General features: G+C 42.3%; 1 protein-coding gene across 1 annotated transcript in view; it reads right to left on the bottom strand.

Moving 5' to 3' along the window:
- Positions 1–9: 9 nt before the first annotated feature.
- The window catches only part of FIGNL2 (fidgetin like 2), a 54,955-nt gene continuing 31,534 nt past the window's right edge, over positions 10–23,430 (bottom strand). The window contains exon 2 of the mRNA XM_074225896.1: positions 10–2,164. Coding sequence (XP_074081997.1) covers positions 120–2,153 — 2,034 coding nt within the window. The 5' untranslated portion in view covers positions 2,154–2,164 and the 3' untranslated portion in view covers positions 10–119. The remainder of the gene's footprint in view (positions 2,165–23,430) is intronic.

The raw sequence follows: 23,430 nt of genomic DNA, 5'->3' as shown, positions 1-23,430 counted from the left end.
CTCCCCATATTCTTCCCATAGACCCCCTCCCTGATATCAACCTGATTACAGAGACATCCCAAAGTAGTCATCGCTCCCTGCTAAGGAGAAGGGTGGGAGGGACATCCCACCCCCATCCATCAGTGTCCTGAGCCATACATTTTGTCCCATTCGACATATAAGTCCAGCTCCTTGGGGGAGGCTTGGGGACACACTTTGGCCAAGGCTGCCTCAAAGTCTTCATAGGAAGGGGCTGGCTGCAACCCAGGGAGGCCTCCCCCAGCTCCAGCCCCAGCTCTGGCCACTGCCTGTTGGCACAATTGTACCAATTCACCCCCTGAGTATCCTTGCGTACCCCGCACCAGAGCAGAAAGCTCTCCCTCACTTAGCACACAACCCTGCTGGGTGAGTGCTCGCTGGAGGATCTGCCCACGGGCAGATGCATCAGGGAGGGACACATAGAATCGGTGAGCAAAACGCCTGCGGGCAGCCTCATCCAATGCCCCAGGTCGGGGTGTGGTGCCCACTACAACCACCCCCTCCCCACTGGTGCCACCCCCACCATCTAGGTAAGCCAGGAGCTGGGCCTGCAGGCTTCCAGAGGCAGGGGCTTCTTCCTGAGCAGGCAGAAGGGCTTCTAGCTCACTGATCACCAGCACAGTGGGTGGGCGGCAACGGGCGGCAAAGAAGGCAGCTTGAAGGAGACGCCCACCCTCCCCTGCACCCTGGGCGGCCAGGGCAGCCCCACTCAAGCGCAACAGCATAGAGCCCATCTGGGTGGAGAGGCACCGGCCCAGAAGGGACTTTCCCACACCTCGAGGGCCAAAAAGCAGCAGAGTCCGGGGTGGGCAAGGCCCACGGGCATACGTGGTTGATCTCAGCATGGGCCACACCAGCTCCTCTTGGAGGGCAGCCTTGAGGGGGCCCTGCCCTGCGATGTCAGTCCACTGCACTGGGGGGCCACAGTCCACCATCTTGCTGGTCACTAGCTCCAGAGCCACAGGGTCCACACCCTTAGGAGGCTCTCCAGGGACAGCGAAGCCCCCCCGAGAGGTTGGGGCCAGCCCTCTCTCCACTGACACCCGTTCTGAGAACTTCTCAAAGGACTCTTGGTGTGGGGTGTAATCTGGAGAGCCCAACACCTTGAGAGGAGGGCCTCCCCCACCACCATATTTTCCTGACACTTCCTCTCTGGTACCTGGCAGCTTCCCTCGGTACCCATTGCCTCGGCATTCACCATTGTTGTTTGAAGGAGGGTAGGGGGAACCATCGGGGAGGGGAGGCTTGGTGGGCTCATAACTAAACTTGTGGTATCGATCTTCTCCACCTTCATCAAAAGCCTTGCGCTTGAGCGAAATGCCTGGCTCACTCCCTGGTGGGGCAGGCTGGAAATTGTAGGTTGCAGGAGTTGGTGGGACAGGCGCTGGTGGGGGCAAAGGGGTGGGGGTTGCCAGACCTGAGGAAAGGTAAGGGGCAGGGGGTGGGGGTGGGGGGAGGCCCCCAAATCCAGGCTGGGCTGGGTAGCCCCCTGAGGGGTAATTGTACAAGGAGCTTGAGGGGCCATAGCCAGGGGGAGGAGGTGGCTGGAGGAGCCCGGCTGAGGGTGGGGGAGGCAGAGGTGCACTCGCTTGCCCACAGTACCCAGTGGCAAGGTACCCCCCACCATATCCAGGACCATACTCTGGCCCTCCAGATGTACCCCCACAGGTATTGCCAGGATATAGAGGTTCAGGAAGATTCCCAGCTAATATGGGAGACCCTCCAAGGCCTCCAGGTCCCCCTCCTGCACCCCCACTGGCTGACTTGGTTCCTGGGAGACTCTCATGGAGGGAGGTAACTGGGTACGGTGGTTCTGTCCCAGGCGTCCCAGGCCAGGACTCCACATCTCCTTTGACTCCATTGATGGCTCCAAAGGTGGCTTCAGCATAGCCCCCCAGGGCAGGCCTGTCATAGGGAGAGGTGAGGACACCTGAGTACTTCTCAGCATAGCGCTTGAGGAGGTTGGAGGCTGTGAGGGTAGAGATGTCATCATGGGCCCAGGCATAGTGGCATCTCTGACGGCCTGCAGAGGGCAGCTCCAGCTTGTGGGCTGGGGATGGAGTGGTAGAAGAGACATCCAGGTGCTGATCTGGCCACTGGTTGAGGGGCTGGGCATGTTCTGGTGTCCAGTGCATCTTCGACAGAGCTGGAAAAATAGAAGAAAGGAGTCTGTGAAACACAAACCCAGGCCTTGCCAAGGCTGCTCAGTGCAGTGAGGGCTTCATCCAAGTTCAGACCCAGCCAGGTTTCCCAGCTGTCAAGTCTTCCCCCCAGAGCTAAAAGAGGTCTTAGAAACAGTCAGGGGTCAACTTGGCTGACCGCTGACCCATGTGACCCCAAGACATGGGTTACATCTTAGGGGCTCATCCAGGATGTGAGGGGTTAATTTATAATCAACCTCAAGGACCTCTTAAGGACTCCCACCCACCTTTGAGGCTCTTACAAGGTTTGGTTTGGTTTGGTTTGGTTTTTGTAGGAGATTCAAGCTACTTATTCTATATAATTGTTAGGTTCATAGGAAAGAGTTTCCTGAGTTCTTTAAAATCCCAATCTCTTTTTGGAGGGGAAGCTTTATCAGGCTGATTGGAATTCCCCTGACCACCTGATACATACAGATGCACAATAAACAATAGGAGCCACCAGGGTAAACCTGGGCATCCCTCTGGATAGCATTGGATGCTACATGTTGATTCTTCTATCAAAGGCTCTGATTCCTGCCTCTACCACTAGGGAGTTGTATGGCCCTAAGTAAGTCACCACACTGTTCTGAAACCTTGATTTCTTCCTTACAAAAGAAGAAAGTTGGACTAGGAAATTCCCAGGAATCATTCTAAATCCAAGGACATGAATACACAGACACATATGCACAGGTCTATAGACACATACCATCCAGAATGCATTTTCAAAGCTTCACAATGCAAGGAATTCCCATACAGGTGGGAAGAGTAAGGATTTGATATCAGAGGATTTAGATTCAAAATCATATTCTGATAATCTCATCTGAACGACTTTGGCCAAGACAGTTCCCATTTCTGTCCTTGGTTTCACAGAATTTCAGATTTCCTCTACAACTTAGGCAAAGAGTGCTCTCCCAACCTTGGCTGAAGACTTTCACTGATGAGGAACTCAGTCACAAACTTTGGAATAGCTCTCATGATTACTGTTTTTCCTCTTGTTCCTAGTACCTTGATCCTCCAAGGATGCTAGAGCAGTTCTTTCCAATTGACTTTGAATTTCTTCATTGTATTTACACCCTGGCAACAACAAACACTACAACTCAGGACTTGATTTATAGTTATTTTGATCATCTAAATTTAAGAAATTGATGGAACATGGAATGTCTCAAGATCAAAAACTTCCATGTAAATTGCATCTATTAAGATGCAACTCTAATAGACTCTGGATAGCATTTTCTAAGAGGAGGAAGGTTGGCTATAGGTCTTTTCTAATTCTAGAATTAGATCTGGCATGAAGCATATGCATTTGTATTTCAGATTAAAACATAACATGGAAATGTTTAGATCTATTAAAGGAGGGAACCTGCATAATGTTAGTATATATGCCATTAAAAAAAGATAAGCTCAAAAAAAAGTGATGGAGAAAATGTTAATAATGCAGATTCAATTTAATAGTGTACAGACAACTGGGCCTATACCCTGAAGAGATGATGAAAAAGGGTAAAAACATCACTTGTACAAAAATATTCATAGCAGCCCTGTTTGTGGTGGCAAAGAATTGGAAACCAAGTAAATGTCTTTAAATTGGGGAATGGCTTAGCAAATTGTGAGACATATGTGTGTGTGTGTGTGTGTGTGTGTGTGTGTGTGTGATGGAACACTATTGTTCTATTAGAAACCAGGAGGGATGGGAATTCAGGGAAGCCTGGAGGGATCTGAATGAACTGATGCTGAGTGAGATGAGCAGAACCAGAAAAATACTGTACATCCTAACAGCAACATGGGGGTGATGTTCAACCTTGATGGACTCTCTCGTTCCATCAGTGCAACAATCAGGGACGATTTGGGGCTGTCTGCAATGGAGAATACCATCTTTATCCAGAGAAAGAACTGTGGAGTTTGAACAAAGACCAAGGACTATTTCCTTTAATTTAGAAAAAAAAACTGATATCTTATTGTCTAATCTTATCTCTTATACCTTATGTTTCTTCCTTAAGGATATGATTTCTCTCTCATCACACTCAATTTGGATCAATGTATACCATGGAAATAATGTTAAAGACTGGCAAATTGCTTTCTGTGGGGTGTGGGGGGGGGGGAGGGAAGTAAGAGTAGAGAGAAAAATTGTAAAACTCAAAATAAATAAAATCTTTAAAAAAATTTTTTTAAATGTATACAGACAGTCATCAGTGTGCCTCTGGTTAAACAGAGTCAGTTCAATATTGCTTTCATATGGCATCTCTTTAAATCCTTGAAGGCATGCTTCCTTTGGCAAGCCATATACTAAAAGTGGAATGATATAGAGAAGATTGGCATGAACTCTGTGCAAGAGGGATAGATAGGTGCTATATCTCTAGATAGATGGATGAATGGATTGGTTGTTTGAAAAATAGATTATACAGGCAGATAAATAGATTAAATAGATACAGATAGAAAGATAGATTGATAGATCAGGCACATAGGCAAGATAGACAAAAATATTAGCCAGTTGAACCAAACAGATAGATTAGAGAGAGAGAGAGAGAGAGAGAGAGTAAGAGAGTGTGTGTGTGTATTTTTAATGCTAAGTATTATGAATCCAAAACCATGCAAAAAAGACAATCTCTACCTTCAACTTGTTTACGTTCTAATGTAAACTACATACTAACACACAAAAGGAAGTAAAAATGCAAAGCAAGAGAAGTACAAAGAGTACATCAAGCAAGGAATGGCATAAGCATGGCTAATGAAATGGTCCAGGTCCAGCTAAAGCGATAATAACTAAGGGCAGAGTGGGAAGGCTACTGGAGAAGAGATAGAGAAATTCAGAGAATGACTTGAAGCAAAGAAATCAATTGGGGGAAAAAACTGCAATAATGTACCTGAGAGGTGGTGAACTAAGCAAGTGATTGTGTGAACAGAGATTGAGACATGAGAAGAAAGATGTTGTGGACATAGAAAGGGTAAGATATACTGACTGATTTTATAAAGGGGAAAAGGAGAATGAGTAATCAAAGGTAACATCAAAATTACAAGGTGTGGGGGGCAGCTAGGTGGTGCAGTGGATAGAGCACTGGCCCTGGAGTCAGGAGTACCTGGGTTCAAATCCAGTCTCAGACACTTAATAATTACCTAGCTGTGTGGCCTTGGGCAAGCCACTTAACCCCATTTGCCTTGCAAAAACCTAAAAAAACAAAACAAAACAAAAAAAGATTACAAGGTGTGAAACTGGAAAAGAGGTCTTGCTTTTGGCAAGACAAGGAAGCTCAACAAAGGGATGGGGGGGGGGGAGAGAATGAGTTCTGTTTTTGACATGTTGAGTTTAAGATGTTTCTGGAACATGTAGTTGGAAATGTCCAGAAGAGAGACTCAGAATAGCTCAGAAGAGAGACCAAGACTGAATATATACAGATTGATGAATCATTTCCTTAGTCATCTGCATAATTAAACCCATAGGAACTGATAACAACAGAGAGAAGGGGGAGAGAAAAAGGAGGGAAAGAGGGAGAGGAGAGGATGAAGATAGAGGAGAGAGAAAGAGAAAGAGAGAGAAGAGAGACAGAGAAGTGGGGACTAAGTCTTGGGTTACACCCTGTTTAGAGATCAGGATAGCAATTAGTCAGCAAACAAGTCTGAAAAGCAACAGTCAGAGAGAAATGAGAACCTAGAGAGTAATAATCAAGAAAACCCAGAGAAGAGAGTATCTAGGAGAAGAGGGTGACCAACAGAGAGAGGTCAAGAAGGACAAAGTCTGAGAAAAGGCCATTGGATCTGGCAATTAAGAGATCACTAGTAACTTTGGAGAGAGCAGGTTCAGTTGAGTGATGAGGTCAGAGGCCAGATTTGTTGAGAAGTAAGTGAGAAGAGAGGAAATGGAGGTGACAAGTGAGAATAGCTTTTTTCCAAGAGCTCAGTAAAGAAGAAGAGGAGGAATATAGGACAATAGCTTAAGGATCTAGTGAAGATTTTTTTTTTGAGGAGGGGGAGATAAGAATGAGATAGACCTGGGCCATTTGGAGGCCACAGGAAAGGAATCAGTACATAACAGAAACATAATTAACAATGTGAACTACAACAAAATTAGCTAGCATTTATATGGGACTTTTAGCTTTACAGAGAGCTGTATATATGTTAACTTGTTTGATATAGGGAAAGAGTGAAGTTTAGCAAGAAGAGAAAGGTGATTGAGGAGAAATCCACTAGAGAAGACTGGAGGGGATAGAATCAAGGGCAGCTGGCTCCTTTGTGACCTCATCAATCTCTTTAAAATAACTCTCCCTTTCACTCCTCATAGGAATTGTTTCTCCTTTATTCTTCAGAATTTAATTTCTGAGAGTTTCCTAGTCTACCAGAGCTGACATGTGCCCCCATCGAATTGGAGTCCATGGGATCTAGTTATCTGTTCTCTTAAACTTTACTTTATCTATAAAATGAAAGGGTTGTACTAGATTATCTTGAAAGTTTCTAATTTCAAATCCCAAAACCTTCATTTAGACACAGGCATAGACAGTGAATCTTGGGTAAGTGGTTCCTGAAAGTTGGTTCCATCCCTTATTCCCAAGGTTTTCTGGTAGGCACAGAGCCTTATATCATACTCCACTCTATCAGATACAAACAACGGAAGGGATGATTTGGAGTCAAAGAATTCCCTGGGTTCCAAGGACCAGTTAACCAAGGCATAATTACTAAGTTTTCTACCTGTCACAGATTTCTGATTTTACTTTGTCTTTCCTCTCTCCAAACATACTATTCTTTAAAGACTCCAGGTCTTGTGTATATATAACCTATATCAGATTACTCACTATCTTAGGGAAAGGAGGAAGGAATGGAGGTAGAAAATTGTGGAGCTCAAAACCTTACAGAAAATAAATGTTGAAAACTATCTTTACATGTAATTGGAAGAAATAAAATTTAAATAAAAAAAAAAGTCTCCCTGTTATTAAATGGACATACAACGGTTAAAATATATCATTGCTTTTGGGTAGAAAGGGGATTAAAAAAAGGAAAAGAAAATTTGGAACTCAAAATTTTAATTTTTAAATTGAATGCTAAATATTGATTTTATATCTAGTTAGGGAAAAAAATTAAATAAATATAATTTTTAAAATTATAGGTTAGTGGAAAGAATACTAGATTTCTGAGTTGAGATTGGTTCAAATTCTGGCTTAACTACTTAATATTCATCCCTATTTTGGAAGAAGGCCAAGGGAGTACTCTAGGAATCTTTCTCTAACCCCCTGCTACTTATTTTTATCAATGACTTAAGTAAAAACATAGAGAGAATTCTTATTGTCAGATGAAGGAATGACTTTTTAAAAAAAGCATTCATTAAGTGTCTAGTATACATAAAATACTCTCTAACAGAAAAGTTTACTCATTGTAAATTCCTATTTTAATATACATGGAACATTTTAGCCATAAAATACCCTGTGGTAGCAATATCCTAATTAAAACACAACATGAAGGGCAGCTAGGTGGCGTAGTGGATAAAGCACCGGCCCTGAAGTCAGGAGTACCTGGGTTCAAATCCGGTCTCAGACACTTAATAATTACCTAGCTGTGTGGCCTTGGGCAAGCCACTTAACCCCGTTTGCTTTGCAAAAACCTAAAAAAAAAAAACACAACATGAAAGGATCAGGATTCATAAAGATCTCAACACTGGAACAAATAAGATGAAATATAAAAGGGACAATTCTGAATCCTATTGTTCCCTTCCTCTGCTTTGCTCTATAAATCAAGATAGAACTGAAGGAGAATGAATCCTGGAGAGAAACTGATCTCCTAAGCCTAATGTCAGGTATACAGAAGGAGTCTAATAAATTATTGTTTAATTGAATCTAGAAGGTACTAGAGAATTATCTGACTTTTCCCTTCTCCCTATGTTAAATCAACCAAACCATCCCATTTCTGCCTATACTCCCTTCCAAGCTGGAGAAATACATTACCAATTTCATTGACAAGTCAGTTTAAGCAAAGCTTCTTTTGAGAATGAAGGATGAAGGCAAGGAGTAACAATAATAGATAGTAATAATTAACATTTATATAGTACTGAATATGAGCCAAGTACTCTGCTAAATACCATGCTATTATTATCTCATTTGATCCTCCCAAGAACCCTAGGAAATAGTTGTTATTATTACCCCCAGTTTACAGATGTGGAAACTAAGGCAACTGGTTTGGGTGACTTACCTAGGCTCACACAACTTTTGGTTGTCTGAGACTGGATTTGAACTCAAGTCTTCTTGAAGACTACAAGTCTAGAGCTCTATTCACTATGTCACCTAGCTGCCTCAGAAAACATGCTCAGTGGAGCACAAGTAATAAAGAGTTCATTCAGGTAAGAGGATAAAAGTATGGTCTGGGGAGAGTTGCCCTTCAATATTACCAGGTAGAGAGGGCTTGACTTCTATTTTTTTGCCTTCTATTTTAAGCTTACAAATCCTACTAGACATCACCACCTGCTGATTACATATGACTATTTTTTTTAATGTAAACGTCTTCAAAGAAAACAAAACCAGTTTTCTGAGTTTTCCACCAAAACATTTTAAAGACAAAATTTTTTGAATATTAGTAAATAGCTGAAAAAACACATGCAAACTGGGGGCTGCTAGGTGGTGCAGTGGATAGAGCACCAGCCCTGGAGTCAGGAGTACCTGAGTTCAAATGTGACCTCAGACACTTAATGATTACCTAGCTGTGTGGCCTTGGGCAAGCCACTTAACCCCATTGCCTTGCAAAAACCTAAAAAAAAAAAAAACTACACACAGAAATAAGCTTGCTAATATGAGAATTAAATGTCTTGTTTTTCAAGGCCTTTTCTAATAGTGAAATGTATAAAGAAGACACATGAAGCTTTTTTCTCTCCCAGGTCCTGCTAAATATCAAGAGTATTAGCTTCCAAAAATTGACTAATCTTTTTTACCATGGTCAGGGACCAAGTCTTGCACATTTTGACATATAACTACATCCCCCAGTTTTTACATTGTTAGGCCCCCCAAGAAAATCACAAAATTTGTTGAATGAATGACTTCTAAAATCTATCACAAGAGACCTTCCAGAACTGATAAGGGCACACTTGGTCCTATCTAAGATATTCCCAGCCTACCCCACTCAAATGATACACCTGCTTTTGGCCTATTTAGGAGAGTTAGAATATAAACTATAGATGTGAAGTATATAGAAAAGTTCCTCCAACACTTGCTATGCAATGGGTTCTTACAACTGTGAGCACTTCCTTCTCAACAATGTTCAAACATGAGCTATTATAAAATATTTGATTTTTTAGATGGAAACATTTCTCAAACAAGAAGCAAAAACAACTTGTCCTAAGTCACAGAATGAATTCATGGCAAAGATTACCCTAGAAATAATCCAAAACCTCTAAAATTCTCTTTTCTACATCATGCTGTTAAATTCCTAACTTTAGTCAGTACTATATAAATGTTAATTATTATTATCTATTATCATTTTTATTATTATATATAATTATAGTTTATTATAATAAATGATTGTATTTATATGTAAATATATTATATGTATATTATCTATTAATTATTATTATTATCTATTATTGCTTTTCCTTGCCCTCTTCCTTTATTCTCAATGGAAATTTGTAATAAGTCTTTCTCCACCCTGGAAGGGAGAGTAGGCAGAAGTGGGATAGTTTGGCTAATTTAATATAAGGAGAAGGGAAAAGTCAGATAATTTTTTATTTCCTTTTGGTTTCAATTAAAACACATTTGGACCTTCCCTATAATATTATTTTCCAAGGAGAACAATTAAGTATAAACCAAGTCTGCTTTGGACTCCACCTAAGGAAGTTTAGTGACTAAGGTATACAAAGGACTGCTATTTATAGGGGAAAGGGAAGAGCACAAGTATTTATAAATATTACCTATCTCATTTAATCCTCACAACTGTGCTTTGGAAGGTAGGTCTGATTATTATCCCCATTTAACAGTTGAGAAAACTGAGTCAAACTCTGTCTTCAGTCACTTGCTCACAGTCAGCATTTGAATTCAGGTCTTCCTGACTCCAGTCCCTTGTTCTACCTACTGAATATAGAAGGTATTGTGGAACATAGGGCTCTTGACTCTGAAGTTATTCAGTGATCCTGTGGGATAAAGGGACGCCCTTTCCTCCTTTCTCCAAGAAAATTCTTCAGTTTCATCCACCTCTTGGCAGAGAAGCAAGGGACCAGCAGGGGATGCAAACAATGAGGCATTCTTTGTCCCACACAGCTGGAATTGTGAATTTGCTTTGCATGATTATGTTTATTTGTTCTAAAGGAGAGTTTTTCTTTTTTGTTTTGTTGGGGGGGAAATCGGGGTAGGTAAGCAAAACCAAAGGGTAATGGGGAAGTAATATTTTTTTAAAGGATGAAAAGAAAGAAAAGAGCTTAAACAAAACATTTTAAAATAAACAGAAGAAAATTCAGAAGAGGACACAACTAAGCAACAAGAATTGTAACTACTCTGTTACATTTTAATTTTTGAGAAAAAAAACCATAGTGAGCAGGTTAACTCGAAGTTAAAGTTCTTAGGGGTTCCCTATTTAGGATAGATTTCAGGAAGTCCATGAACATGGATGTCAAAAAATTACCTTGTTATTTTCATTTACTTCTAGTTAAAATTTAGCATTTCCTCTAATTTTTGAAAAAAGATGATATGGAGAAAGGATCCATAAATTTCACCAGATGGTCAAAGGGGTACAAGCCACGATGAGAATAAGAACTTCAGACAATGCACATCAGATATTCAAAATTTCATATATCATCAGTTATCTTTTTTCTATTACTGAAATACTCATATTTGTCGATATTAAGCTCATAATTAAAAAAAGTTATTCTATATCCTCCAAATTCCAACCCCCCCCCCCCCCAAAATCTCAGGCTGGGACAAAAGGGGCCTTGGGAGGGGAGGATCCTATTGTCCTCTGTCTCCTGATGGAAATCTCATTAATCTATTCACTTCAGCTCTGACAGGCCTTTTATGGAAGTCCTTTTGTCAAATGCTTAGAACTGGGGGGTTGGGGGGACCTGGCTCACTGGGCAGAACTGGTATGGAAGCCATTTCCCTATCCCATGTACTCTTCAAATGCCAACCCCCCTCCCCCAGTTGTTTCAAGGGGAAGAAGACATAGGGAAGGAAAAAAAGGCTCTTAAGAAGGAGAGGACATGGAGAAGAATACAACAGAGAGGGACAAGAAAAGAAGAAAGAGATGGGGAGGGAGAGAACAGGAAAGGAAGAGGTTACTTTTGCCTTTGTATCCTTGGCACTTAGGGGGCACTTGGCAAATAGTAGGCACTTAATAAAAACTTGTTGATTAATTGATTGAAAGAGAGCATGATAATAGGGAATGGGGAGAGGACTGCTAAATTAACATTGATTTCCTTTCCTCCTTCCCCCTCCCCCCATTTCCCCCTTTCCAGGTCATCTCTTGTCAACTCCACCCTTTCCCCTTGTTCCCATCTTAGAAAGTAGAGGACCCTCCTCTCTCTGCCACCAGCAGAGAAAAGCCCAAAGTCTAAAAAGACAATGACAATTATTGGAAGGGGGACAGACACACCAATGCATTGTTAGTGGAGTTGTGAATTGATCCAACCATTCAGGAAAGCAATTTGGAATCATAACCCAAAAAGTCACTAAAGGGTGCATTCCCTTTGACCCAGTAATACTCCTATCAGGCATGTATTCTCAAGGTGATCAAAGAAAAAGTGAAAGGACCTATATGCAAAAAAAATACTTATAGCAGGATTTTTTTGTCATCACAAAGAACCAAAACCAAGTGGACGTCTATCAATGAGACAATGGCTGATCAAATTATAGCATACAAATATATTATCTTACTGAACATATGAGTAATTGAAGAGAGACATGAACAGAACTAGGTGAATAATTTCTATAATGACTCTACTATTATAAAGGAAAACAACTTGAAAGTTCTAAGATCTCTGATCTATGTAATGATCAATCACCAATAACCAGAAAATTGATAGTGAATCATCAGAGAGCTCCTGGCAGAAGGGTCAGACAGGGCATAACACAACATATATTTCCAAGCATGACCAATGTGTGTGAATTACTTATTTATGAAGAGTGAAAAGTCATAATACAAAATCAGGGGAGGGGTATAGAGCTACACATACCTCAAAAAAAAAAAAGAAAAAATCAATAAAGTATTTTAAAATACACAGAAGAGAGAAAAATGAAGTTCAGAAAAGGTACAAAAACAAGGACAATGTTGGAATTATTGAGTTAAACTTAATATATGCTTTTAAAATAGCTATATATAACAGAGATATATCATATTATGATATCATATTAAAGAACCATCATGGTACCATATTTAAAAAAAAGTCAGAAGTCTGCATTACATCTATGGAATACCAAGGAAACCCATATAGATAGCGTTGGGGGAAATGCTGACTGCTTTTTAAATACTACTGCCTGATTTCTATCAAATCTCCCGCCCTACTTCCTTTATTTACCTCCTTTACTTACATTAATATATATCAGTCTATGTTAGATTCATAGACTGGTTTCTGTGAGGTTCTAATCATAAGAATCAGCACCACGTTATTTCACTTCAATATCACAACTGTACATGTCTGGAATGAAAGGAAACTTTCATTTTAGATAGTTTTCATTTTGCAGACTGAACAGGACAAGGAACCAAAGTAGTTTACTTTGTTTAACATAGCAGGTAGGGTTAAGAAATGCAATATTTGTGGCAAGGATCATATAACTAGTTCTAAGCTTTCTCTTCCCCAGGCTAACAATCCATTCAATTTGATCAGTGTGATTTCCCCACCTCCTATCCCTGCTCTGGCTACAGCTCTGGTTAGAGGAAGGATACAGAGTTGGGACTGAGGCCATCGAGAAGCCCTTACCTTAGCTGAGGACAAAATTTTGAGAAACCTAGCTTGCCTTTTTCCATCTCTTACCCCCTACCCATTACTGCTAGTTTTGCCTTCGAGGGTCAAAAACAATAAGAGATTAGACTTCTTGTATTTGACACTAAGAAGGCAAGATTAGAAACAATGGGTAGGAATTGAAGAGAGACAAATTTTGGCTCAATATCAAGAATTTCTTGGGCAGCTACATGGCACAATGGATAGAGCACTGGCCCTGAAGTCAAGAGGACCTGAGTTCAAATCTGATCTCAGACACTAAATAATTACCTAGTTGGGTGAACTTAGGCAAGTCACTTAACTCCATTGCCTTGCAAAAGAAAAAAACACATAAAGAACTTCTTAACTATTAGAATTGTCCAAAAATGAAACAAAGTTGTCTTTCCATTTAATCAGAGACCAGATGACCATGAATCAAATTTGATCCCTAAGGGATTACTACATAAGGGAGAGAAATTGGTCTAGAATCTAGACTCTAGATGGTGGGGGGGGGGGGGTGGAGTGGTTGCTTCCAATTCTAGGATCATGATTTGATGAAATAAAATTCCAATTCCAGACCCAATAGCCATTCTGGAACACTGAAGCCTTTGCCCCTAATTCAGAGGTTGTTCTTCATCCCTTTTCTATCATGATGTAGATCCACCCTAATCTGCAAGAGACTCCAGGGTCTTTGAGAACCTTTAACTAAAGAGAAAGGGGGTGTGGAGCTCAAAGGGAAGTGTGGGTGTTGAGGTTGCTGCTGAATTAGGGCTGAACTGTTCAAAGTGAGGAGTCAGCTGGTCAGTTTCTGTTCCTTGTTTTATGGGTGAATAGCTATGTACCTTTGGGCAACTTGTATAATTTCTCATTGCCCTGGTTTTACCATCTGTGAAAGTCAACTGACACCACAGGTCTTTATGGCCCCTCTGGGACCAGGAAATCATGCTATGAGGCAAATAATCCTTCCTGCCCCATGTCCATCCTGACCAGCTGAATGGGCTAAATCCATTCCCCTCTCTGGCCTCTGCTCATGCTATTTTCCCTATGGGAGATGAATTCTCTCCCTCTTTCTTAGAGTCTATAGAAATCCCAATCCAACCTTTAAAACCTAGTTCCAATCCCACCCCCTCCAGAGATCTCTTCCTCCTGAGCAGACTAAAAAATCATTAATTCCATCCTTGTCTCATCCTCATACACTCAAACTTTGGAGCTGGAAGGGATTTCAGAGTTCAAGTCCACATTGATAACTTTTCAGAAGAGGAAACTGAAGTCTAGAGAAAAAATGTATAGCTTACACAAATCCTCATATCTAGAAGGTTCCCAAAGTGATCTTCAAATTCAAGGAACCTCTCCAAATTCAGGACTCTTTCCACTGTAGCACAATGCCTCAGTTTACCTCTGTAGCTGGGAGCTGTTTAGTATACTTCTCAGTATCTTATTGACTTAGGTAAACAGAAGGAACCTAATATATATACTTATCAGTCCATTCTCTCCTTAGTTGAAAAACTCACCTGCCCCACTCTCCACCTCCTATGATTCCTGTCAGAGCAAAGAGGAATGGGGAAAGGCCAGGAAATAAGAAGAGACCAAAACCCTGAAGACACTCCCAGTAGGATACAGGAAGATGAGGATGCATCCAGGATATCCATACAGATATAGAGAAAATAAATGAATTAGGAGTAGCTTGGCATTTGGATAGGATGCTGGGCCTGAGGTCAGAAAGGCCTGAATTCAAATCTGACCTCAGAAACATTTTAGCTTGTGTAACTTTGGGCTAGAGACTTAACCTCCATCTGCCTCTATTTCTTCAACTGTAAAATGGGGATAATAGCATCTACCCCAGTGTTTGTGTGAGGATCAAATTAAGTAATGTTCTCCAAGGGCTTTGCAAACTTACCGATGCCAGTTATGACAACAATTGATAATGTTGTGAAGTGGCAGGTGAATAGCAAAGGTAACATAACCAAGGGGTCAGTAGAGGAAGATGAGCAGGTAAAGCAGAACAGGGGCATGGCTGGAGGAAAAGAGAAAAGGAAAGATATACAAATGGTGGATGTAGTACTTGAGAAGGGGAAGTGGACCACAAGAGGAGTAGAAGCTCTATTCCTAGAAGATGCCAAAACTGTACCTTTGTGTTTGTCACCTTTAGATACAAAGGGGTTTAAGGAAGGAGTTCTTGGAAAGAGAATATTTGGGATTCCAAATAAAAATGTAGATTTGATAGCACTGATATGGATGACAGACCTCCCTACCTCCTATCCATTACTGCCTCCCTCCTCGGGAGAATGAGGTAACATGTAGTAGTTAAACCTTTAAGATTTAACCAGTTCTTTTTCTTTAATTAAAAAAAAAAGATTTAACCAGTTCAGGGCAGCTAAGTGACACAGTGGATAGAGCACGGGCCCTGGAGGCAAGAGGACCTGGGTTCACATCCAACCTCAGACACTTATAATTACCAAGTGACCTTGGGCAAATCACTTAACTCCACTGCCTTGCAAAAATAAAAAAAAAAGATTTCATCAGTACTTTATATTTATCAAAAACCAAAATATAAAAGGTTTAACCAGTACTTTATATTTATGATATCATTTGATTTCATAACAATGCAATGAGACGGTGCTTTTATTGTACTCATTTTATAGATATGGAACCTGAGGCAGGATTTGAATTCAGATCTTCCTAATTCCAAGGCTGGCACTCCACCCACTATGCCACATAGCTGCCTCACTAGGCCACACCTCATTTGTGTTTTTTAGTCCATCTGCCAATTCCTTCTGCCCCCTGTTCCTCCCTTCCACCTGTTTCCCCTCCCCTCCCTGTTGCTGACAAAGAGAAGGGATGGAATTCTCATCAAAGCCCTGACCCCTACACATGGTAAAATCATCACTATGATTCTGATCCCGTTTTCTTGTGGACTTTGGGGCCACTCAGCCTGCCCTCTCTTCTCTCCCAAATCAAGGAGAGAAGCAACCCCGGCTGCTCATATGTCAAAAGCCAAAACAGCAGGAGGTCAGCATGAGAGCAGTCTGACCAAAAGACTACCTCCATCTGGACTGTATATGAGGGGGTGGTGATAAGCAATGGAGAAGTCCCTTCTCTGTCCCCTCGGTCAGGGCCACAGCTGAGCTGTGTCCATCTGTTGGCCTGTAACTGAGTAGTCTCAAGTAGAAGGGGGCACGCATGAACTGGGGAAGAGTTAAACAAAATGGTCCAAGAATGGAATGAAATATTATTGAGCTATAACAAATCACAGCAGGAAGAATATCAGAAAAGCTTCATAACCTGATGCAAAGTAAAGCTAGCAGAACCTAGGGGAAATACTCAACTATAAAGATGTAAATAAAAAAAAATAACTACAGGACAAATGAATACTAATGTGGCAAAATGACCTAGAATAAGCTTGACCCCAAAGAAGAGAGAAGAAATCTCCACATTACTCCTTTGCAGATATGGGGGGGCGGGGGTCATGATTTGCAGCAGAGGACATACAGATTTTCTTTCCATGTACTGATCAATTTTGCTGAATTTTTTTTCTTTTTATTAAAAAAGACCCTTTGTTGTAAAGAATTTCCTTCTCTGGGTGAAGGAGAGGGAATGAGTCAAGGAGAAATCTATACAGTGCAAAAATGAAATATAACACTAAAAATATTTAAAGAAGATAGAGTGAAGAGAAGGTAAAGCTCCCTTCAGGGGGAAGAGGCCGTAGGTCAAGTATTTTCAAATATTGAAGATGGTGTGGTTGGTCTCCCTAGGTTCCCCAGGCAAACTCAACACAGAGGGGTGGGATACTACTTATTCCCAACCTCAGTCCATACTATTTTCTGCCAGAAAAATTTGCTCTTCAGTTTCTGTTACTAACCCCTATAGTAAATAATCCCTCTTCCCCCAAAAAAGCAGATTTTCAAAAAAAATCATTCCTACAAAGGATGTTGCAATTATTTGAGCAATACCATGATGTGGTGAATTAACAGGTTCTAACCTTGGTTCTGAGACTTCAATTGTCATGATTCAGTGGAAAAAATGACAGGTTTGGAGTCAGAGGACATGGGTTTGAATCTTGGCTCTGTCATTTATTACTTTGAGCATATCTCTTACCCTCTGTGAGCCTTAAAAATTTCAATAATCTGGGCGGCTAGGTGGCGTAGTGGATAAAGTACTGGCCTTGGAGTCAGGAGTACCTGTGTTCAAATCCGATCTCAGACACTTAATAATTACCTAGCTGTGTGGCCTTGGGCAAGCCACTTTAACCCCATTTGCCTTGCAAAAACCTAAAAAAAAAAAAAATTCAATTATCCTCAAGATCCATTTCATTTCTAAACTTAGGACCCCCATTAGCTTTTCTGAGTCTCAGTTTCCTCATCTGTAAAAAGAAAGAATTGGACTACATGAACTTTAAGATCCTTTCCAGGTCAGAAGTTCTGTGGGTCTCTGACTCCCTTTCATTCTATATGTGATCAAGCTTTCCTTCTAAATTCCCACCTTATAGAGGAGAGAAATAGGAGAAAAATTAGACTGAACTCCACCATTTCCCCAAAACTGTCTCATCCACAATTGGGATTTTGATGGATGATCCTGACCAAATATAGTTTTAACACATCTCTAAAGATGGCTAGTCTACAGATATTCCTAATCCCCTGTACTAGCAAGTAAGCCCTTTACTGCAGTCAAAACCTACATCATCTTTTATCTTTAAACCCAATAACAGAGCCAGTGACATGCCACTGAGGTCCTTTGCCTCTACTTTAGAATCTTAGAACAGTCATCTGATTTCTTTTTTGTTTTATGAGGACTTCAGTAAAATATGGTCATGGAGGGATTTATCCTCATCCTACATCTTCACAAACACCTGCCCTCCCTCCTTCCATGCAGAGAGAAGGAGCAAGAGGTCTGGTCCATTCAAGGAACCTTGAGTGAAGCAAGATTTCGAACCAGGGACATAGGCTCAGCTGAGGATTGGCCATCTTCCTCCCTCGCCTCATCTTCCCAGCTCTCTCTAAGCTCCTTTTTCTTTCCCACCATCCCCATCCTCACTCTAGCCCAGGAACAGCAAAAGGAAGGAGAGCAACTGAGAGAAGCCTCTGATAAGAATATAGTACAGGAAGTACAGAGGACCAAGAAGGACTAGGCTGTCCAGCCCTTACGCAATTTTACAACCGCCATTCAAAAAGATCAGGTTTATCTATACATTGAGAGGATGGAGGTGGGAGGAGGGTAAGAGAAAGGATCCTGGGGCCTGGATGAAGCCTCTTTGTCTCTGCCCAGTGGCCCAGGCAGGTGGGGGGGGGGGGGAGCCGGGAGGAGGGGGCGATGAGACTAGGACAGGAACCGATGCTCCTCCAGTCTCCCCCCACCCCCAGCCTCCCAGCTGCCACCAGCCCCTGGAGCATTGTAAGGCTCTGGGCCAATCACCAACCAGCTCAGAGAAAGTCCCAAAGCCCAGCTCAGTCCCAAGGGAGGGAATTAGCACTTTTGAACCACTCAACCCACAACTAACAATACAAGAGGCGGAGGGAAAGAGGCGGGGGTGGGAGAGGGAGAAGGGAACACTTTTTTTAAATTAAAAAAAAGGGAAGGGGATTTATCCCCCTCCCCAACCTTCTCCCCCCCCCCAATAAGATAGGGGCTGAAGGTAAATAATTCTAGGGGCATTTAATTTCTAATTAAGACAATGAATAACAGAGCTTCCTGAACTAGCGGCCCATCTCTTGGGCCCTGGGTCTGGAGGGATTGGGGGTCTGTCTCCTAATCCTACCCTCCCTCCAACATCACCCAGCTAGCAAGCTCAGTAGAGAGGCTGGACCAAGAGGAACAAATGAAGGAGCTAACTCCTCCCTCCCTCCCTCCCTCCCGGCGCAGCCTACGCAGGCCCAACACTGATGCACACGCACACGCACACCCACACCCATCCATCCCCAAGTCTGGGCATCTGCCAGTGGGCAGGCAGCAAGGGTGGCTAGGGGGCGGGTAGAGAGCTGGCGCCCCGCCTCCCCCCACCCCCTCCCCTGGCAATCTGGCCTTCTTTCAGGCCCAGAGCCCCGGCACCCTTTGTTCTGCTCCCTCGCTGAGTGACAGCTCGTCTGTGGCGCCCCTGGGGCTTCCAAGCCGGCCCGGGCTCCCGGCTCCCGGCTCCAGGCTCCCGCTCCTCATTCGAACAGCTAATGGGTTTTCCAGCGGTGGTCCTTTTGCCAAACCCTCTAGCTCTCCCGCGGCTTCCCCTCCCCCTCGATGACCCTTGCTGTCCCTTCACACCATCCAGCACCTCTCTTCCCCGAAAACCCGATCCCCGTGGGCTGAACCCCACCCCGGGCCTCAGTTACAGGGATCTGATCACAACCTTTTCCTGTTCACATCTTGCCTCCAGTGGACCCTGAGCCACCGCCCCTCTGCCCCCCGCACACACACACAGGGGTCCCAGTAAACTGGCTTCACATTCTCCAATTTAGAAATGCCCCAAATAGAAAGAGAGCACTAATACAACCAGGGCCAGGAGGCCTGGATTCCTCTCTTTGGCTGTGCCTGCGGGACTGCTACAGTTATTTCCATACCTAACACCTGGGATCCTAAAAGCTCTCCTTCTTAGTAGCTAAAAGATCTTATGTCACCTAACATTTCTTCTCATCTATAAATGGGGATAATAGTCACACAGCCTCACCTAGAACTATGAAAGAAATAGGAAGGATGTTGGATTTGGCATCAAATGGCCTGGTTTTGAATCTTGATTCTTGAATGCCAACCCCACTCCCAATTTCTGAACATCCTACCCAAAAACCAATGAAGAAAGCAAAAAAAAAAAAAAAAAAAAAAAAAAAATATATATATATATATATATATACATATATAGCATCAACTTTGAAATTATCTGTGGGTTCAAATGTAAAGACTAACAGACTGCCTTCTGTTAGAAAGCAAGTAGAAAGCAAGATTGGGGGGGGAATTGTAAAATTCAAAATAAATAAATAAATTTAAAAAATAATCTGTGGGTTCAGAACAGGAGGAAAGGTAGGTGCTAAGAGAGAACTAACTTAAGGAAGTTGACCTAGGGACTCTCTCCTTCCTGTGCTATATGGCTTGGCCAAAATTCAGTATGATACTATTAGTATTCTACTCCAATACTTATACATCTTCAATTCTACATGCCCTCCTATGAGGCAGATTGCAACCCCTTCATAACTGAGTAGAAATGACTTATGCAGGCAGCTAGGTGGTACAGTGGATAGAGCACCAGTCCTGCAGTCAGGAGGACCTGAGTTCAAATCTGACCTCAGACACTAAATAATTACCTAGCTGTGTGGCCTTAAAGCAAGTCACTTAACCCATTGCCTTGCCAAAAAAAAAAAAAACCCTAAAAAGAAATGACTTCTGGGATGTACATCCCAAAGAGAATCATCCACTGTGGCCAATTCGCCAAATTTAACTAGGAGAGTCCCTGGAGTGGCTGCACTGGTCAGTATTTGTCTAGCCTGTGCCCTGATGGCCTTGGAGAACTCAGAATCACTCCCATAACCAGAATAAGACATCTGAGAAGGATTCTGTTCCTTTATAGTTTAAGTAGATCTTCTGAGTTAGCCTGGGAACCCATTTACCCCCATTAAACATAGTGTCACTTGGAAAATACAAGCAAACTTAGTAGTCTTAAGAGACAAATTTCTGAAACACTCAGAACATTTTATTGATACTTTCCATGGGGTACCAATTGGGGCAGCTAGGTGGCACAGTGGATAAAGAGTGGGGCCTTGGGGTCAAGAAGACTCATCTTCCAGAAATCAAATCTGGCCTCAGACACTTAATTAAATGTGTGAGCCTGGGCAAGTCACTTAACCCTGTTTGCCTCTGGTCTCAGACACTGACTAGCTGTGTGACCTTGGGCAAGTTTGTCTCATTTTCTTTATCTTCAAAGGATAAGGATGATATGGAAGAGGAAATGGCAAAACATTAGAGGATCTCTACCAAGAAAAGCCTAAATGGGGGGGGGGGGTCATAAAGGGTCGGCCACATCCAACAGAATAAAAAAGGAAGTATTTGGGGTTATTACATACATTTTGAAACTCTACTAGTTTCTTTGAGGGCAGGATACAGGACTATTCATATATATGTATATATACATATACATTTGTATATGTAGATAGATAGATAGTGGGAACAGACAGACCTAGAGACAGAAAGACCTGAATTCAAATCTAACCTCAGGTTGTGTGTGACCCTAGGCAAGTTACTTATCCTCTCTTTTTGCCTCAGTTTCCTCAAATATAAAGTGGGGATAATAACAGCATCTTCCTCACAAGGTTGTTGTGAGGATCAAATGAGATGTTTGTAAAGCACTTCACATACTACATACATTGCGACATACATTTTAGCTATTTTAATTATTATTCAATAAACACTTGTAATGAAAAATAATCCATCATATATCGTGGATAGCTGAAACAACTTTACTAATCCCAGTTCTCTAGGCACCAGTGACTACAATCCCTCTTCCCTCCTTCCCTATCATGTCTTCCCTCTGCTTTTCTAAACCACTTGTGACTGCAACTCAGGGTCTGCATCATGGAATATCATGAAAATGATAATCCTTATTTTACAGATAAGGAAAGTGAGGCCAAGAGAAGTGGTCTGTTCAAAGTTACAATGTGGCAGAACAAAGGTTTTCACCAAGGTTCTCTGAACCCAAACTCAGAGTTCCCTCCATCCCCTCCCAACAAATAAGTTCCTCCTCCCACCCTCCCCAACTTTTTAGCTTGGAACAGAGCAGAAGCTCAGAAGGGCCTGGAGGCAGAAGCCAGTGGGATTCCCCCTCCATTAGACTCACAGTCCCGTTTCTCATTAGGCTCTCTGATTGCTTTCACGCTAGCCTGGGGCAAAACAGACTTTCAAAGTGAAAGAGTAGGCTGGGATTAGGAGGGAGGGGCTCTGGACTGATCTTTTCCCATTTTTACTCCAAAGGTTATCTCTACAGCTTCTCAGAGAGCAGACTTTCTCAGATCCCAGCTCCTGAGGCTATAGAGTTCCAGACCTGCTCCCAAGTTCTTCCTCCATCTGGGATCCAAACATTCATGAAAAAGCTTCAGAATTACACCTTCCTGATGGTCTGAGTCTCAGTCTCTCCACTCTAGTCATCCAAACCTGCTCTCCATTCCCTGACCATTTTCTATGGCTTATGAGTAGACACAACCTACTCACTGGCTCTAATTCAACCCCTTCCCTACCTACCCTCAGCCCCAACTCATTCCTGTCCTCTTCAAGCTTTGCTTTGTCCATAAACTTCTCTCATAAATTTCCATTACTGCTCCCCCTATCATTAGTAGCCTCTCCCCCCCCCCCCCCATTGAACTCTGATCATGTAAGTCTGGAGTTTAGCGTTCTGGGTCATAGGTTAAATTCACATATAACTGCCCCACTCCCACACAAACTCCTGACCAGAATGTTACAGCACATTTACTCCCATCCACTCTTTTTTACTGGTGAGTACAGGAATCCTTGTTTAACTGCTGCTTTGTAACAGTTCTCCTGTCTGTCTGGTCTCCACATGTTTATCCTATATGTTCTCCTCATTTTCCCCATTACATTAAAACTATGAAGGAGTTGTGGTCCTCCTCCCAATTTCTTGCCACCATATCACAGAAATATAGAATATGCTGGACTGTGTGTGTGTGTGTGTGTCTATGTCTGAATAAGTGACCACCTAGAAGTCACAGATCAAAGATTTGGAATTGGAAATGATCTTTGGGGTCATCTAATCCAACCCTCTCATTTAAAAATGAGAAAGTGGGACCCCCCCAGAAGGGTCATATGACTTTCCCAAAGTCATACCCTCTTTCTGCTTCTCTCTCTCCCAAATCATCAGTGTTCTCTTAACTGCCAGAGACAATGGTCTTTTCTCAAATCTCACCCCTCTTGACCTCTCAGCAACCTCAAACAATGGATCACTCTCTTATCCTGTATACTTTCTCTTTTCTAGGTTTTCAAGGCATTTCTAGCTTTTCCTCAACTAGTTAGTCTAATTGCCTGTATACTTACTCCACAGCTCTCATCCTTGGCCTCTTCTCTTTCTACACTTTGGCTTAGTGAAATGACCTCAGCACCTCACCCATGCTTAAATTAGCATCACCTTGCAAATGACTCCTAGATTCATCTCTTTAAGCTGCATGACTATAGCCATCATTCATAAAGTAGGCTCTGTGTGAAGTGCTTTACAAATATTATTTCATCTGATACTCATAATAACATTGGGAGGTGAGTATTGTTACTATCTGCATTTTACAGATTGGGAAACTGAGGCATTAAATGACTTGCCCAGGGTCACCCAGTTGGAAAGTATCTGATACCATATCTGAACTCAGGTCTTCCTGTCTCCAGGCCTGGTTGCAC

The sequence above is a fragment of the Macrotis lagotis genome, chromosome 2, assembly GCF_037893015.1.
Source record: "Macrotis lagotis isolate mMagLag1 chromosome 2, bilby.v1.9.chrom.fasta, whole genome shotgun sequence".
Classification (NCBI taxonomy): Eukaryota; Metazoa; Chordata; class Mammalia; order Peramelemorphia; family Peramelidae; genus Macrotis; species Macrotis lagotis.
This window is presented reverse-complemented; position numbering and strand designations above follow the sequence as displayed.